Genomic DNA, 17,214 nt, shown 5'->3' with positions numbered 1-17,214 from the left:
TCATCTATGTATTTCACTGTGTCTAGCGGTGAATGTCTTATATATTTCCACTTTTCAAGAGCAGACAGCAAACGGATTCTGCAGATAGCTTAGTTATATTAATAAATATCTGATAAATAGTTACTATTTTGTCCTTTTTACGAAAATTGGTAAAAACTCGTGTAACTCAAATTCTGTATAATATCTCGAGGAATAGCTGTACAGTGATACAAGTGATCGAAATAGCAATTGTTGTCCTAGTATCTACCAGGTTCTTCAATAAGTTTTTCGATAAGAGAGGACGTTGCTGCTACGTGAAGTTTCATTTCAATCCGTGAATTCATTCTTTGATTGCACGCCATTTAGTAGCCACGTGTCACAGTACTTTCTACAATGCAAAAAATCAAGTATCGTGCGGTGATTGAATTTTTATTTTCAGAAGGTTTAAAGGCAAAGGATATTTATGAACGAATGTCGAAAGAGTATAAAGACTTTTCGCCATCAATTAGTACAGTAGAAAGATGGGGGGTTGCTGAATTTGAACGTGGTCGTACAAGTCTTGAAGCCAACGACGTCCAAAAACAGCAAAAACATCAGAAATCGTAGAAAAAATACAGGAAATCGTATTGGAAAATCGTCACGTGATTGAAAGAGATTTTGTAGAAGCCCTATGCAGTGTAAGCCTAGAAGTATTGGGTTTCAGAAACTGTGTGCACAATGAGTTTTGCATCCGCTAACAGTGGAACAAAAACACATTCGAATGTGACTTTGTCAGCAACGTTGAACGCGTTTTCAAAAGGAAATCCACTTTCGTGCATCGATTCTTCACAATGGATGAGACTTGAATCTATGTCCATGGCCCTAAGCCAAAATATGAGCCTAAAGAGTAGTGTAAACCTGACTCTCCGGCTCCGAAACGAGTTCTTGTCTAGAAATCGAGCGAGAAAGTGTCAGCATCAGTTTTTTGGAATGCGAAAGGAATTTTGTTTCCGGATTACTTGCAAACCGATAAAGCAATTAATTCTGAAAATTATTTTAACCTTTTAGACCAACTGCAGATAAAAATTCGTGAAAACCCCCCAGTTTGCAAAAGAAACAAATTTTTTTCATCGGAACAATGCATCGTGTCACAAAAGCATCTTGACATTTGCTAAAATTCATTGTTCAAATAGTTTCTCAGTATTCACCAGATTAGGCAACATTCATTTTTTTCCAAACCTATAAAAAGTTATGTGTGGAAAGCGTTTTTCATCAAGTGGTAAGGGCAGAAAAGCTGTGGAAGCGTATTTTGCAACCCTTCCAGAGGCCAATAGGTCGTAGAGAGATGAAAGTACATGTGTAACAGTTAGGCTACTATGGCCGCAAATAAACAAGAAAAGAACAAAGAAATTGCTTATTCTCTCAAGAGATAATATCTTGATGGTCGTGGCTTGTTTAACCGGTCACTGGCTTTTTGGCAGGGCATTCCTCGAGACAAGGAGTTTTCTCACATGAATATTGCAGAAGTTGCAGAGATGAGGACGAGGAAGAAACAGTTAAGCACTTCCTTTGCAATTGTCCAGCCCTAGCTAAAATCAGAGCAGGCTGTCTAGGCAAACACATTTTTCATTCTATTACAGAGCTGTCTGGCCTGGGGTTGGGATCAATTCTACGTTTCATAAGAGCCACAAACTGGTTCCCGTGGTACCAGTGGTACCACAACGGACCTGTAAGGTCTTAGTGAGTTGGTTGTGCAGGCCGACTACCACCACAACCTAACCTAACCGTTCTGGATTCTCACTTCAGGGTCGGAATTCATAAATTGGAATCTCGTTCGAACAAGTGTATTGATGCACAAGGAATAATAAAGTGCTTTTCAAACCATAAAATTGTATTTTTCTTATCGAACCGCAAAACTCATAGAACAACCTAGTACACGTTGTTAAGTATTAGAGATGTAATTTTTTTTCTTGATTGTTTCGATCATGGGGACTTCGGAATATCGTTAATCCCGGCATCCAGGGACTAGTCCCCATATTTAGATATTAAAAATTTTGCAGCAACTTAACTCGGCACGGATATAGGTACCTCTGTTTTCACTGACGGATCCAAAATGGAATCTGGATTGGGAGCGGAGTTTTTTTCTGAATCAGCCAGCATTTCGGTCTCTTTTAAACTGCCGGAAACGAGCAGCGTTTTTCAAGCGGAGGTCTTCGCGATCCTGCAGGCACGCAAAATACTTCAAGATCGCTGTTGGGAGGGAGACATTAATATTTTTTCCGATAGCCAAGCTGCGATCAAGGCAGTGTCGTCGCCGTATTGCAGCTCTCTTCTGGTGAACTCCTGTAAAGAGGAACTCAAACATCTCGATCGAGCAGGAAACATCTCCCTTATCTGGGTTCCTGGGCACAGGAATATAGAGGGAAATGAAATTGCCGACGAGCTTGCCAGGAAGGGGTCGACAGAACCGGTTTCAGCTGTCCCCCTCGCAGACATCGGTGTCGCTTTGTCCGTTGTTAAAGGGAAACTACATAATTTCTTTCTAGGAAAAGCGCAAGACAGATGGAGGTCTGTCTCATCGTTCGCTATTTCGAAAACACTATGGCCTCAATACAATAGAAATAGACCCCTAAAGGTGATGGGAATCCCTCGCCATTCAATTTCCAAACTCATTGCGGTGTTCACTGGTCACTGGGTGATCGGTACTCATGCGGAGAAGCTTGGAATTCCGTACAACCCCTAGTGCAGATGGTGTATGGGTCCTTAAGAGAAAGAGACTGTTGAACATTTTCACTGCAAATGTCCGGCTCTAGGCGCTTCAGATTCCTTAGCGTGCCCTTTGGGGATGACGTGAAGAAATTCTCCAGCCTAGATCCCTTTTCTCTCCTCCACTACATTAACAGCGCTGGATGGCTGTAGAAGGTTTTCTCTTCCCATCACTTTTCTTTGCACAAGTAATGGTCCACACATCACGTAAGTGCTACTTGAAGTGTGCCTGTGGCACTCTTGCCATTTTACCTACCTACCTAACTCAAAAAAATACTGTTTGGGAAGTTTTTAATAAGTAATAAATAAATGGGTTATAAATATATTTTTTATTGAAAGTGAAATTTATTTCATTAGGTAAATTTATGCGCACTTGATAATACTTTAGCGATTACATATCTAATAAAGTAACGGAAAGTAGTAAACTTTAATACAAGAAAAACAAAATCAAAAATGTTCAGACATATCCATCAATGTTGCTTTTTTTTCTATAAAAGTGGATTCTTTTGTCTCCATTTGATACGCTATTTTCAAATTGAGTATATTCATCTTTCTTCTATCAATCGATACAGATTAATTTTCAAGTCTTTTACATATAAATGTCCACCATAGCCATCCAGTATCCATGTAATAGCATTTCATGTGTAAATACTTTTTCATATTCGTATTTCTGTTACATACATAAATACACATATGGTATGGCATGTGTGTATCTGGGCAGCAGTTAATTTTTCAGCACCGAATTACTTTCTGAATGTTTGCATGTTTTTTTCCTCTACTATTACGCATTTTATTCATTTTTTTTATCAAACTTCATTACTATTTTATAATTACGAATAAATATTAATTTTCGAATTTTTCTACAGATCACCAATTCTACCACAAATGGGCGTTGCTCTCCGATCCAGATGATTTTTATAGTGGCCCAAAAGGTTATTTGAAATGTGATATTGGCATAATTGGCAAAGGTGATACCGTGAAGGTGCCTCAAAAATCTGAAAAAGATCCTGATGACATCGAAGCGTAAGTGAATTTTGTTTAAGTTTCACACAACATTGCATATGAGTACATGAAAATCAAATTCATGAAGGCCTTAAAAGGGCACTAGTCGACAAAAGCAGAAAAGGATACAGGGAAAGATGACACGAACCTCTGAGCTACCCAAAATGTGCACCTTTTATAACAATATTCGTTATAGGCATACGCTGAGGAGTTTTTGTGATTTTTCTGATAACAGAAAATGAGCGAAATGCATGAGATATTTCGACGATTCTTAAGTTGTAATAAGTGTCGTATTGTCATATGTCCTGAAGTTTTTAGCTACTAAATAAATATTTAGAGGATTCGAAACTACAGCCAACTACTTATTGAACTGTCTGAAAATCCATAAAGTTTCTTGTACGATACTTTGTGAGCCCACAGAATATTTTCTTAGCTATTTAAAGTTGATGGCATGCAAGAATACGACACCTACGACACATTTCTGAAAACCCTCATAATTCATCTAGATTTTTTAGTGTTGTTGTTTTTAAAAAGTTCCACTATACTTGTTTCAAATTCCAAATACCACATTTTATTTAAATTTATATGAATGAAATATGTTTTTCGGTTGAGAAGCGATTCATTTCATAAGAAACTAGTGGTAACTCAGTTTTCGTGTACCAGCTGTTCATCCAGAGGCGTACGCAGTTTTGTTGCCAAGCTACAAAACCGATAACAGTACCCGACTAGAAATTTTGGTAAGGCGGTGATTAGGCGCAAATAAAGCAGACCGCATTCCAAATTTGCGCCTCATAAGGCAGCCAAACTATGCCCAAGTTCCGAAAGGTATCGCCACACATCTGCCTCATTAGGCGCAGGTTCGAAAAACCGAACTTCGGTAATACTCCCGATACCCTTCTACAAATTAGTTAGGGATTCCAATTTATGCCTAAGTGAGACACTGCCACAGATTTTCGTGACCACAACCAAATTTGGTATTGTTCTGGCATGCCAATCTTTGCCTTGCCTAACGTGGGCCTGGTAAGGTAATAGTGAGGCGTGCCTCAGTAAGGCCTGCCTAATTCGGGCCTAACTGATTCTTCGGCATGCCTCACTGTAATTCTAGTCGGGTACCTCGCTCCCGGCAGGAAAATTAGTTACATATCATATGATCGAATAATAAATGAAAGGAATTTGATAAAGCTTTAATACAGCATTCCCTTGAATGGAGTAGCCAATACGGAATTTATTTATTGAATTTTCCATGTTTCTGTTCAAACCAGCAATCTACTGCTACCCGTTGGCGTACCCATCGAGCGACAACGTGCCAAGTTTATTGTGAAAATATACCGCGCTGATGGCTTACCTCGCATGAATTCTTCGCTTATGGCGAATGTGAAGAAAGCCTTTACTGGCGAATCGAAGGATTTGGTCAGCCCCTATGTGCAAGTCTCCTTCGCAGGGCTGATGGTAAGTTAGCAGACTTTATAACCTCAAAAGGCTCTGAAATAGTTTTTTTATATCATACAAAGGGGAAAACCACAGTCAAGAAGAATGCGTATGCACCAGTTTGGAATGAACAATTGGTGTTTACCGAAATGTTTCCACCACTATGCCAACGTATTAAGGTAAGTAACTTCAAAGTCAGAAACTTACTAAGAGTTATAGAATAAATATAAGATTTCCCAGGCTGAAGTAGAGAATTGAGTATAAGTTATGACGCAATGTATGTTAATTGTAAATTAATGGTGTGAGAGAGCTAAAAAGAGAGTGACAATTATTCAGCTTTTGTAAGCAAAAATTAAAAATCAGGTTAGGTCATCGCAAACAATGAAAAAATTAGAAAAGATATATAAATAATTACAATACAGAGTTTCTCATATTCGACGGACCCATCTGGCAACCCTGTCTCTTTTGACAGAGACGTCAGATCGCTTAAAGACATACCGCGATGGAAGCGTCAGTCCAAGCAGATTTTTACCATGGAACAGTACACGCCACGCAAGCGCTCCCAAATTGTTGAAATTTACATTCAAGAAAAGAAGTCAATTGTGAAAACTGAACGTGCGTATAAAAAATTAAATAATGTGAAAAGTGCGCCTTCTAAGAACACCATTAAACATTTGTACGACAGTTTTTCGACTGGTGATGCTCTTTCTAATCCAAAGAGGCCAAATCAAAACCGACCAAGGCGTCAAAGACATCCCAAAATCGCCGTTCTCAGCAGTTGGGCATTGCTTGGACCACTTTACAACGAATTATCCGCATTGATTTGCATTTATTCCCGTATAAGATTCAATTGACGCAAAGATTGTTGCCTGCGGACAAGTCTCGTCGATTGGAATGGGCCCAAAGAGTCATCGAAATCCGTTGGGTCCGTCGAATATGGGCAACCCAGTACAGTAGTAAGGCGACTAGCATCTGGGGCTAGACAAAATTCTATAATTACATTCCTTGAGCTGTCACATTAATTTATTGGAATTGGTGTGGAGTGGTACTGCGATAGACGCCCCTTCTGTATTCTCTCAAACAGCATGTACTTAACTCTCTGTCTCTCTCTTTTTCTCTCTCCCTCTCTCTCTTAGATTCAACTGCGTGATGCTGATCCCATGAAACCTGCCATTATCGGCACCCATTACATTGATCTCAAACAAGTATCCAATGATGGCGATAGAGGCTTTCTTCCCACTTTCGGCCCCTCGTTCATACATCTCTATGGATCTACACGCGACTATACGCTACTCGATCAACACTCCAACCTAAACACTGGCTTGGGTGAAGGAGTCAGTTATCGCGCACGTCTACTAATCGCTATACGCACTGAAATTACCGACAACATCGAAATGACCACAGAGAAAAATGTTGAACTCGAGCCGGCATACCCAATTTCGGAGTCCTCCTACTCACGCAATGAGGAATTTTTCCTTTTCGGTTCTATTATAGAAGCATCAATGTTGGATAAGAAAGTCAGCGATAAGACGGTGTTCTTTGAGTTGAGTATGGGTAATGCGGGTAACTCGCTAGACGGTCATAATGAAAGCTTCTCGACGGCCACAGAAGATGGTGAGGACGGCTGTGTGCTAGAAACGGTCGACACAACTTCATTCAGCAGCGTTACAAACGCTTGTAAGCCCATCAGCCACGATAAGTCACATTATTATCTGCCTTACTGGGACTACAAACCATGCATGGATGTAAGATGCACACTGCCAGATCTGAGGCGACGAATGTACAATAGTAATATGCTATCGAAAATGTCAGAGAAACTGGTAGGTTTAAGCACATATACATATATCTAGGAATTGATTTGCACAACTGCATACCATTAATGTAAATATTCATTGTGCAGGAAGAGGGTTTGACGAAGACAAGTAAACTTATTGAGGAGGAAGACGTTAAGGCAGAAGTGCGTCTACGTGCCACTCTTGAGGACCTAGCATCGGCATGTACGCGCTATCTTAGTATTACGAAAGCGAATGCTGTTGGACCGGGCAGCGGCAAAACAAAGTTGGACAAAGAGCGCATTAAACTATGCCAAAGCGAAATAGTAAATATCATTAATAGTATATTTTTAAAGACATACAAATTCAACATATCATTCACATAGGAAAATCTTGGCAACTTGGCACGAAATCTGCGTGCTTTGGTAACGCGCAGTTCGCTCAAGGAACGCTTTAAAACCGCACAAACGTTCCAACAAAAACTGAAATTTCTTATCGACGATGTAAGTAGACCAAACAGTTCTTCTACTGCTAAGCATTTAAATGCAATTTTTTACACCGTAGCCTCAACACTCGTTACCGGATATTTTTATATGGCTTATTGCCAATGGTAAGCGTTATGCCTATCATCGTATGTCCGCCCGCGAATTGATTTACTCTAATATGGAAGAAGAGTGCGGCGTGCACTGCGCTAAGATACAAACCATCTTCTTAAGATTGCCTGGCAATCAATCGATAGGTCCAGCCAGCTGGTTTATACAAGCTAAACTATCCATTTATTTGTGGTTGGGCGTTGTCGGTCATAAGGGGCATTTCTTCGAGGGTCTGCCCATCGGTTATGATCTATCACATGAGCTACGCAATGCGGAGAGACCAGGCGCAATGGCGCCTAATAACATACATTATCTTGAGAAATCTGTAAGCTCTGCGCAACATTTGTTCTCTTATTACTAACTCTCCTTTTATTTCGCAGACCTTTCAACTGCGCGCACACATTTATCAAGCGCGCTCGCTTATCGGCTCCGACGCTTCCGGTCTCAGTGACCCATATGCCACTGTCTATATTACTGAATTTGCTAAGACCACACAAGTTATCGAAGAAACATTGAGCCCCACTTGGGATGAACTACTGGTCTTTGATGAAATTCTAGTCTTCGGCACAAAAGATGAAATCAAGAAAGATCCACCCACCATTATCATAGAGATTTATGATCAAGATAAAGTCGGAAAATCTGAGTTCATTGGACGCGCTATTGCGAAACCACGTGTAAAGCTACGCGATAATGCTTACACTACACCCACGTTAGAATGGTTTGACATTGTGCGTGGACATGAGAATGCCGGTGAATTGTTGGCCGCTTTCGAGATGCTTGAAATTGGGTCCACCGATATGCCACGTCTCACCGAGCCCAAGCAACTGCCAAGCAGTCAACAGGAGAAAATTAAAGAGAAAAATTCATCACCACCACCGGGTACCATCTTTCCAGTGCCAAAAGAGGTGCGTCCCCACTTGGCGAAATTCAAATTAGAAGTGCTCTTCTGGGGCTTGCGCGACCTGAAACGTGTACATTTAATGTCGGTCGATAAACCACGCATCGATGTTGAATGCTCGGGAAAAATACTCAGCTCAAACATTATACAGAATGCAAAGAAAAATCCGAATTTCCCTAGCATGCTGAAATCAATAGAACTGGAGTTGCCACTCGAGGAAACCTATGCGCCTCCAATAACTATACGTTGTGTAGACTGTCGCTCGTTCGGTAGATATACTTTGGTGGGCACCCATCAGATCACTTCTATACATCGTTATATTTACAAGCCACCACCGAAAGAGGACATCACCAAATACAAAACAATGGGTGGTCAGATTATACTGTCCGCACCGTTGAGTGAGGACAGCTTGAGTAATCTCGTCGATGGCTTCAATATGCAAGCGATGATAGCGGCCAATGCGCAACAAGCTAATATGAAGGACTTTTATGGTAATCGCCGTTCATCCTGTGATCAATTTACACTCTACGGGGCGGCATGTGTTACAAAGCTGTAAGAGAACTTCTATTAGTTTAAGTAGTTTTCGCTTATACTTCTTTATGATTTCTAATGCACTTTTCTAGCGCCAAAAAGCAGGCATCGAAGAAGAAGGGTTCCCAAAATAGTAACCTTAATGAAATATTAAAGGATCAGGATCAAGACGACGAGCTTAGTCGCGATTGGTGGACCAAATATTTTTGGTCCTATGAAAGACTTATCGATTTAACAAAAACGGAAAAGTCACACACCTCCGAAAAATTTCTAACTCCACCGCCCAATACCACACCCACCAATGTGCAAAAATTTGGTATGAAGGGAGCTAAACTAGTGCAGAAATTGAGCCCAAAAGGTATGGCTGGCGTGACGCGCGGCAAGCATGATCCTAGCAGCGAAAAGGTGTCACCGAACCAGCAAACTAATAGGACGAGCATGAACTCTACGGCTGTGTGTCAGGTAACAGAACAGCTAAAGCTCCAGAACCACATAAATAAAAAGTAGTTATTTTACCTATTACATTTCTTACCTATTAGATATATCCCAACGAGCTGGAGGCCCAACCGGAATATAATAATTTTCGCGAGTGGCTGCACTCATTTCCACTCTATCGCGGCAAAAAGACTGGCGACTCCACCGAAGATGATAACCGTACCGTTGGCTTCTTTAAAGGTGCCATAAAAGTATACAGACTTCCACCGCCAAAAGGCACTGAGTTGCCTGTACCCAACCTACCCGCCAATGATCCCCTTCACGTACTTGTACGAGTTTACATAATCAAAGGCACAGACTTGCATCCCATGGACTTGAATGGCAAAGCGGATCCATACGTTGTGCTGCAATTGGGTAATAAGAGAATATCCGATAAGGAGAACTACGTCAGCAAACAACTGAATCCGATATTCGGTAAGTGTTTCGAGGTGGAAGTAACATTCCCACAGGATTCAATGCTGACCGTGCAAATATTAGACTGGGATTTGGTGGGATCTGATGATCTAATCGGTGAGACGAGAATCGATTTAGAAAATCGCTATTATAGCAAACATCGCGCAACGTGTGGAATTGCTCTGAGATATGAAGTGTAAGTGGCTAAGAGTGCAATGTTAAACAAATCATATACAATTTTTTTCTGTGAGCCGTAAGCGCTGGCAGCTAGAGCTCCTTTTATTGTAAAATAACAACTTATTGTTATTTTTTATATATTAAATAAATAAATTGTTTCTGCTTATTTCCAACAGCTGTGGCTATAACCAGTGGCGTGACCCTATGAAGCCCACGCAAATACTCTCGAAGTTGTGTAAAGAAAACAAATTGGATACGCCACATTATTTTCAAGACCGTGTGGCAATCGGCAAATATTGCATGACCTTCTCCGATGAGGAAGTAATAGCATGGAATGGCCCAACCACATGCAGAAATCGCGATGAACATCTGGCTCTGGCGGTGCTGCATAGGTGGAGTGAAATACCCAAAGTGGGCTGCAAGGTGAAAATTAGAAAAAGAAAGCATTTTAATTTTTTGTATGTACTAAATGACACCAACTCTCTTCTTTGTAGATTGTTCCCGAATATATCGAATCACGTCCATTATATAATGCCGAAAAGCCTGGCATTGAGCAGGGTAAAATTGAAATGTGGGTCGATATGTTTCCTATGGATATGCCGCTACCAGGTCCGCCAGTGGACATATCCCCACGTAAGCCCAAAGAATATGAGTTGCGCGTGGTGATATGGAACACAGACGATGTGGTGTTGGAAGATGATGCCTTCTTCACGGGCGAAAAGATGTCTGACATTTATGTAAAAGGGTGAGCAACTTATTTAAGCGGGTTACGCTATTTAATAATGCATACATACTAGGTTGTTCAATAAGTTTCGCGGCTCGAGAGGGCGTTGCTACTAGGCTAATCATTTTTTTGGTTATGTTAGTACACTCTTCAAAAGAACGTGCGTGAAGTATCACTTCAAACTGTCAATTCATTATCTGATTACAAGTAATTTAGTTCCCACGTGTCACAGTATTTTCTATAATGCAAAAAGTCAAGTATCGTACGGTGATTGAATTTTTATTTTTTGAAGGCTTAAAAGCAAAGGAAATTTATGAATGAGTGTTGAAAGTGTAAAAGGGCTTCTCGCCATCAATTAGTATAGTAGAAAGATGGGTTGCTGAATTTAAACGTGCTTGTACGACCTTGAAGACGATCTACGATGTCTAAAAACAGCAACAACACTAGAAATCGTAGAATTCGTATTGGAAAATAACATCCAGACACCTCATCCCTAGGCATCTCACTGAGCAGTACAAGCAATATTTTGACTGAATTATCGGGTTTCAGAAACTGTGTGCATTGTGGATGCCGCATTCGCTAACAATGGAACAAAAACACTGAAGGCTAAAGAGTGGTGTAAACTTGATTCTTCGACTCCGACACGAATTCGTGTCTAGAAATCGTCCAAGAAGTTGCTGGCTTCAGTCTTTTGGGATGGGAAAGAAATTGGTTTGTGGATTACTTGCAAACAATAAATGCTGAATATTATTTTAACCTTTTAGGCCAGCTGAAAACAAAAATCGTGAAGAAGACCCAATTTGCAAAAGAAAAAAAAATATTTTTCATCAGGACAATGCATCGTGTCGCAAGAGTATTTTGACAATGGCTAAAATTCATAAATTAAAGTTCAAATTGTTGGAGCATCCATCAGATTTGGCTCCAAGCGACTTCCATATTTTTCCAAACCAAAAAAAAATGCATGCATGAAAAGCGTTTTTCATCAAGTGATAAGGTCAAAACAGCTGTGGAAGCGTATTTTGCAGCCCTCACAGATTCTTACTTCAGGGATGGAATCCATAAATTCGGAATCACGCTGGAACAAGTGTTCTGATGTTCAGGGAGACTAATATAATGTATTACAAACCGCAAAATTCTGTTTTTTTTTTCTTATCGAACCGCAAAACTCATTAAACAACCTAGTATATACATATCTGGCACTTAAATCCTTTGTTGGGTATTTGGCTGAGCTCGCACTCCAATTTGTGGTTCGCGGCTTGATGTTGTACTTGTTAGGAATTCTCAACAGGCCTGTGTAATAGTTGGTTCAAAGCTCTTCATACAAATTATAATCCAGCTCTTACCCATGAAAACCCGAATTTACCTATTAAGCCAACTCCCAATTGCTACATTGCAGCTAAAGTCCCAAGTTACTGAACTAAAGTTTTGGTTTAAATAAATGGTAGCCAGGCGCAACAAGCACTATCGTTAGCTGAAGGTGTCATTGCCAACGGTAATTGTTGATCCCGAAATTTAGGCCCTCTTTTAATTAAATTTCGGGTACCCGAGAGTAAATACAGGAAATTAAAGATAAAAAGGTTTAGAATATTATTATTCAGTTCAAACAAAAATAATTAAGCAATTGCTCAAGCAGAAACCAGTTCAATGTTTTTTTAAATCCCATTGGCCCAAGTTTAAGTTGAAGAATATCACTCGGATGGATAATTTTGCTTTTATTTTTGAAGTTTATCTTTAGACTATGATAGAAGCACTAATACGAATAAGAACAATCGGAAACTTGCTTTTGCAAATAATGTGTTCGTTAAATAGCACAGCATTTAAAGCGTAGTGACAACGCTCTTTCAATAAATTTATTTTATTATTTTTTTTAAATCCTTTCTACATCTTTGCTTGAATAACAAAAATTATAAATTATCCCCAGACACTTAGATTATGAATTTATGACCTTTTGTGGCCTCTACCCAACACAGTGCCTCATCCAAACCCAATTCCTTTATTAAATTTAAGACAACGCTGGGTTGAACTGACCGTCTGTGCCTTTCTTGTGGCTGCAAATGGCCAAAATGTCTCAACTTTCCCCGCGCTATAGTACTGCATTCAAGGAGAACTAGCATTGGAGTGTCCTGGGAGTGCCGCAGAAACGACAAGAGTCAGTGGATCATAGCCCGATCATGTGCAGATAACTGTGCATATAGTAACAAGTACTATAACCTAATCTTTCAGCCCTGCCTGCAGAGACCATGCGAGGGTTCCAGCCATATTCTATTTAGTACACCAGCTGCTCCACGACAGCAAGATCCAACCAAGCCATCAAACTGAGACAAATACTTAGCGCTTAGTAAATAAAACTTTTAGTGCACTGAACGTCAGAACACTTGAAGAGTATGATATATGATACATTCTGTAAAAAAAGTATCGGGTATTGTTGAATAAGACGCAAAATAATTGCTTAATCATCAAAATTTATTTTGTCGCCTTCAAAATAGCCTCCATTCGAAGCAATACACATATGCCAACGATTAGTCCAGTCATCAAAGCACCTTTTAAACGGGTTTAAAGAGATCTTCTTCAGCTCCTTCAGCGAATTCTCATTAATAACCTCTATCAGCTCAAAGCAGCGTCCGCGATGTGGCAATTTCAGGTTTGGAAAAAGGAAAAAGTCGCAGGGGACTAAATCCCATGAGTACGGGGATTGTTCGATGATATTTGTCGAGTTTTTGGTCAAAAAAGTGTTAACAATATGAGCCTTGTGAGGCAGTGCCTTATCATGGTGCAAGGTCCATGAGTTTTCTTTCCACAAATTGGACCGTTTCCTGCGCACGTTCTCAAACATCTCAAACGTTGCATAACTTCCAAATAATATTTTTTATTTACCGTAGAACAATTTGGAATGAATTCCGAGTGCACAACACCATGATAATCAAAGAAAACGAGTTGCATGATTTTCACTTTTGACCGACTTTGACGTTTTTTGAGTTTCGGTTCATGTGGATAGCGCCATTCAGCCGTCTACTGACTGATTTGCATGTCAAACTCATATATCCATGTCTCATCAACTATTGTGAAGCGCTAAATAAACGTTGAGTCCGAATTCACCTTTTTTCGATGATATTTTTGAAAGAAATTCAACTCTCTTGGATCGAGTCGAGCAGCCACGCGTCTCATGCCCAATTGATAGTGTAAAATGTTGCCAATTGATTTGTGAGACTCGCTAAGGGTACGAGCTACTTCCCTCAAACTTAAATGATGATTTTCCAATACCATTTTATTGACTTTGTGGACGTCTTCATCCGTTGAAGACGTTGATGGGCGACCAGATCGAGGCAAATCTTCCACGCCTTCTGTGCCCTCAGCAAAAGCCTTATACCACTCGTAGACACGTGTTTTTGATAAAGCACACTCGCTATAGGCTTTCTGAAACATTTTCAATGATTCGGTATACGAAATCCTGATCAAAACACAAAATTTAAGACAAATTCTTTGTTCGAAGTTCTTATCTATAGTGAAAATCGCAGAGCACATCTGCGGTTGACTGATATAATTAAATGCCAAAAACAAGCTAATTGACAAATCTCGCTCACACTCTGCGACACTATAGAGGATACTTGTACCAACATTTCAGTAAAAAAAATGGAGGCATACTGTATGTGTAAGGCGCGCTTTTTAAACGAACGAGTCCCGATATATTTTTGACAGAATGTAAGCACCTCTCTGATCTCTGCAATCAACCTCCACTCTCCCTTAGCCACTACTTATAAATCTATTAATTAATATATAAGTATGAATCGTCAATTTTAATAACATACAAAATTTTTAATTTTTTCTTGTCCAGGTGGCTCACAGGTCCGCAGGATATGCAATCTACAGATATACACTATCGTTCGCTCACCGGCGAAGGCAACTTCAATTGGCGTTTCATCTTCCCCTTCGAATACTTGGCGGCTGAGGAACGCATTGTGCTCTCGAGACGCGAATCACTATTCAGTTGGGATGAGACGGAGGTAAAAATACCAGCGCGTTTGGAATTACAAGTATGGGATGCGGATCACTTCTCTGCTGATGACTTTCTTGGTACGTCACCGATACATGCATTATAATTTTTATAGACTTTTGCTATCATCAGTTATTTTTTCAACAGGTGCTATTTCTTTCAATCTGAATCGTTTTCCGCGTGGCGCCAAAACTTCTAAACTCTGCACGCTGGATATGCTCAAGTCAGATACGGCATTGCCCACGGTGAATATTTTCAAGCAGAAACGGGTGCGTGGTTGGTGGCCATTCTATGTGAAGAAACAGAATGAGGAAATGGAGCTAACCGGTAAGGTGGAAGCAGAGTTCCATTTGCTTACAAAGGAAGAGGCCGAACAGAACCCCGCGGGTTATGGGCGCAGTGAACCGGATCCGCTGGAGAAACCAAAGTGAGTCCAAATTTATATTATAAGTTAGTCTTCATTATTTAACAAATATTATTTCTTTTTCCATCTCTAAATTCTTTATAGCCGCCCCGACGCCTCGTTCATGTGGTTCCTAAATCCGCTCAAATCTATACGCTACATCGTCTGGCACAATTACAAATGGGCTATTCTCAAGGCACTGCTGTTGTGCGGTATTTGCTTATTCTTAATACTCTTCGTTTATTCAGTGCCCGGATACTCAGTCAAACGTTTGTTGGGCGCCTAAGAAAGAAAATATATCCAAAGGAGTGCAGATTTCGGATCAAGCACTGACGACAGTAAGACTAGCTTTTGGCTTACGAGTTTTAGCAGTCACACAGTTTCCTATCAATTACCATAAGTAGGAAGGTTTGAAATCATTGATACACATACCTATATTCGGCTATCAGCTTTTCTAAACAAATATTTTTCTTTCAAACATTAGGATACAGCTTTTCTGCGTTATAATAGTATAAGGTTGATTTGATTAGATTAAATTCCCAAGGAAACCCTGATAGTGTGACCCCCAAAGACTCACTTGACAGTTAAGTAAAGCAGTCATCTATTCTGGTATTTACTATTAAAGACTCAGTGCTGGGGCGAAAAAAATAAGTACAGGAGGTTAGAAACAAAGCATATATTCGAACAGGGACTATGATGAATTAAGGATACCAAATCGACGTGAGCTAATAATACAATTGCATGACGTTTCAAATATCCACGCTTGATAACTCTTGTGACGTGCGTGAAAGCTATGTAGTCTCGCAATAATTGAGCAACTGATGAGTGCTGAGTTGATTTCACTTCATTATACTCCAAGAAGCTACTAGGAAAGGAGCTCCAAGTTATGTTGAGCAACCCCACATGGATTCCCAATGAAAAGTGTGCGATTAAGAACACCAGAACTCACCATTAGATGTGGCTTTGTTAGCCTCATGTCTCTTTGCACGGAGAGAACATATCAAAAATGCTCTAGCAATCTCGTATGCTCTGTATTCTTCTGCGATATTCATGTGGGTTGGAATCCACCTTAACTAGATAGCGAAGACTACACATGACCTAAAGGGAAAATAGAGTCTTAATTGCCGCTTGGCTATCAAAATAAATGTGTACCCCCTTTTATAAGATATTACACTAGTCAGCAAGCAATCGACTACATCTTTAATAGCAGTTACCTCGGCAGTTATCTGTAGTGATTCCAATTTAGGGAATGATTGAAGCCCAAAACGTTCCATCCAATTTTGCATCATTTATGAACGGACTTACCGAATTTGCTTCCAAATGTTACATATCGTCCAATGATCCATTGAGGAAACATAGGTAGAGGTCCATTAGGTCCGACGTCTATGTAAACTGGTCAATTAAAGCAGAAATGAACTCGAAGGAAGCTGCGGAATATATGAAGTGTTTAACGTTGGAGTTAAAAACTCGTTAAAATAAAATTTAAATTTCCACAGTTTTACATAAAATTATAGAGAATTCGTTGTTTTTTTAGTTCGCATATTTCATCCGCATTCAATAATCTGTTTTCACGCTTCAGCCAAACTGCTTGATTTTTGAATTTCGTTGAAAAATTTTATAATTTGGTGAAAGAAGAGGTGACGGTGTCTCAAACGGAGTGAAAATTCGAATTAAAGTAACTACGACAGCTTTGCCCTGAAGGTATTGGGATTTGCAAAAAAGAATTCATTTCGGAAATTTTTGCCCCTAAAATACATATTGATTATGTTATGATTTTCTTAATTTTATTTTATTTTTAATTTTATTTATTTTATTTTTAAGAACTCTTTTTAGTTTAATTTCAGCCTCTTGTTTTTGTTCAACAAAAAAAATTATTAATTTATTAAATTTTTAAGAATATTTTTTAATTTAATTTAAAACGATTTTTTTGGTGAAGAAAAATTTTCGAAATTTTTTTTTTGAGATGCCACATAATTTTTATTTTCTAAAAGTTTTCGTTAAGATAACGAAGAAATCAATTATATCTATATATTTTTTTTTATATTTTTTTACAATACGATAAATCATCGACTTTTGCTGAAAA

The 17,214-nt window shown here is 39.5% G+C and overlaps 1 protein-coding gene across 1 annotated transcript in view; it reads left to right on the top strand.

The window, feature by feature from the left end:
* Window positions 1-17,093, top strand: part of LOC128858223 (otoferlin-like) — a 192,099-nt gene extending 175,006 nt beyond the window's left edge. Inside the window, exons 13-27 of the mRNA XM_054094303.1 lie at window positions 3,591-3,747; window positions 4,989-5,175; window positions 5,238-5,333; window positions 6,291-6,974; window positions 7,055-7,252; window positions 7,313-7,429; window positions 7,491-7,844; window positions 7,900-8,969; window positions 9,041-9,410; window positions 9,488-10,032; window positions 10,190-10,436; window positions 10,508-10,758; window positions 14,570-14,808; window positions 14,876-15,155; window positions 15,237-17,093. Coding sequence (XP_053950278.1) covers window positions 3,591-3,747; window positions 4,989-5,175; window positions 5,238-5,333; window positions 6,291-6,974; window positions 7,055-7,252; window positions 7,313-7,429; window positions 7,491-7,844; window positions 7,900-8,969; window positions 9,041-9,410; window positions 9,488-10,032; window positions 10,190-10,436; window positions 10,508-10,758; window positions 14,570-14,808; window positions 14,876-15,155; window positions 15,237-15,417 — 4,976 coding nt within the window. The 3' untranslated portion in view covers window positions 15,418-17,093. The remainder of the gene's footprint in view (window positions 1-3,590; window positions 3,748-4,988; window positions 5,176-5,237; window positions 5,334-6,290; window positions 6,975-7,054; window positions 7,253-7,312; window positions 7,430-7,490; window positions 7,845-7,899; window positions 8,970-9,040; window positions 9,411-9,487; window positions 10,033-10,189; window positions 10,437-10,507; window positions 10,759-14,569; window positions 14,809-14,875; window positions 15,156-15,236) is intronic.
* Window positions 17,094-17,214: the final 121 nt, after the last annotated feature.

Source organism: Anastrepha ludens, chromosome 3 (genome assembly GCF_028408465.1).
Source record: "Anastrepha ludens isolate Willacy chromosome 3, idAnaLude1.1, whole genome shotgun sequence".
NCBI classification, from domain to species: domain Eukaryota; kingdom Metazoa; phylum Arthropoda; class Insecta; order Diptera; family Tephritidae; genus Anastrepha; species Anastrepha ludens.
Note: the sequence above shows the minus strand (reverse complement) of the source record. Positions and strands in the feature narration are given on the sequence as shown.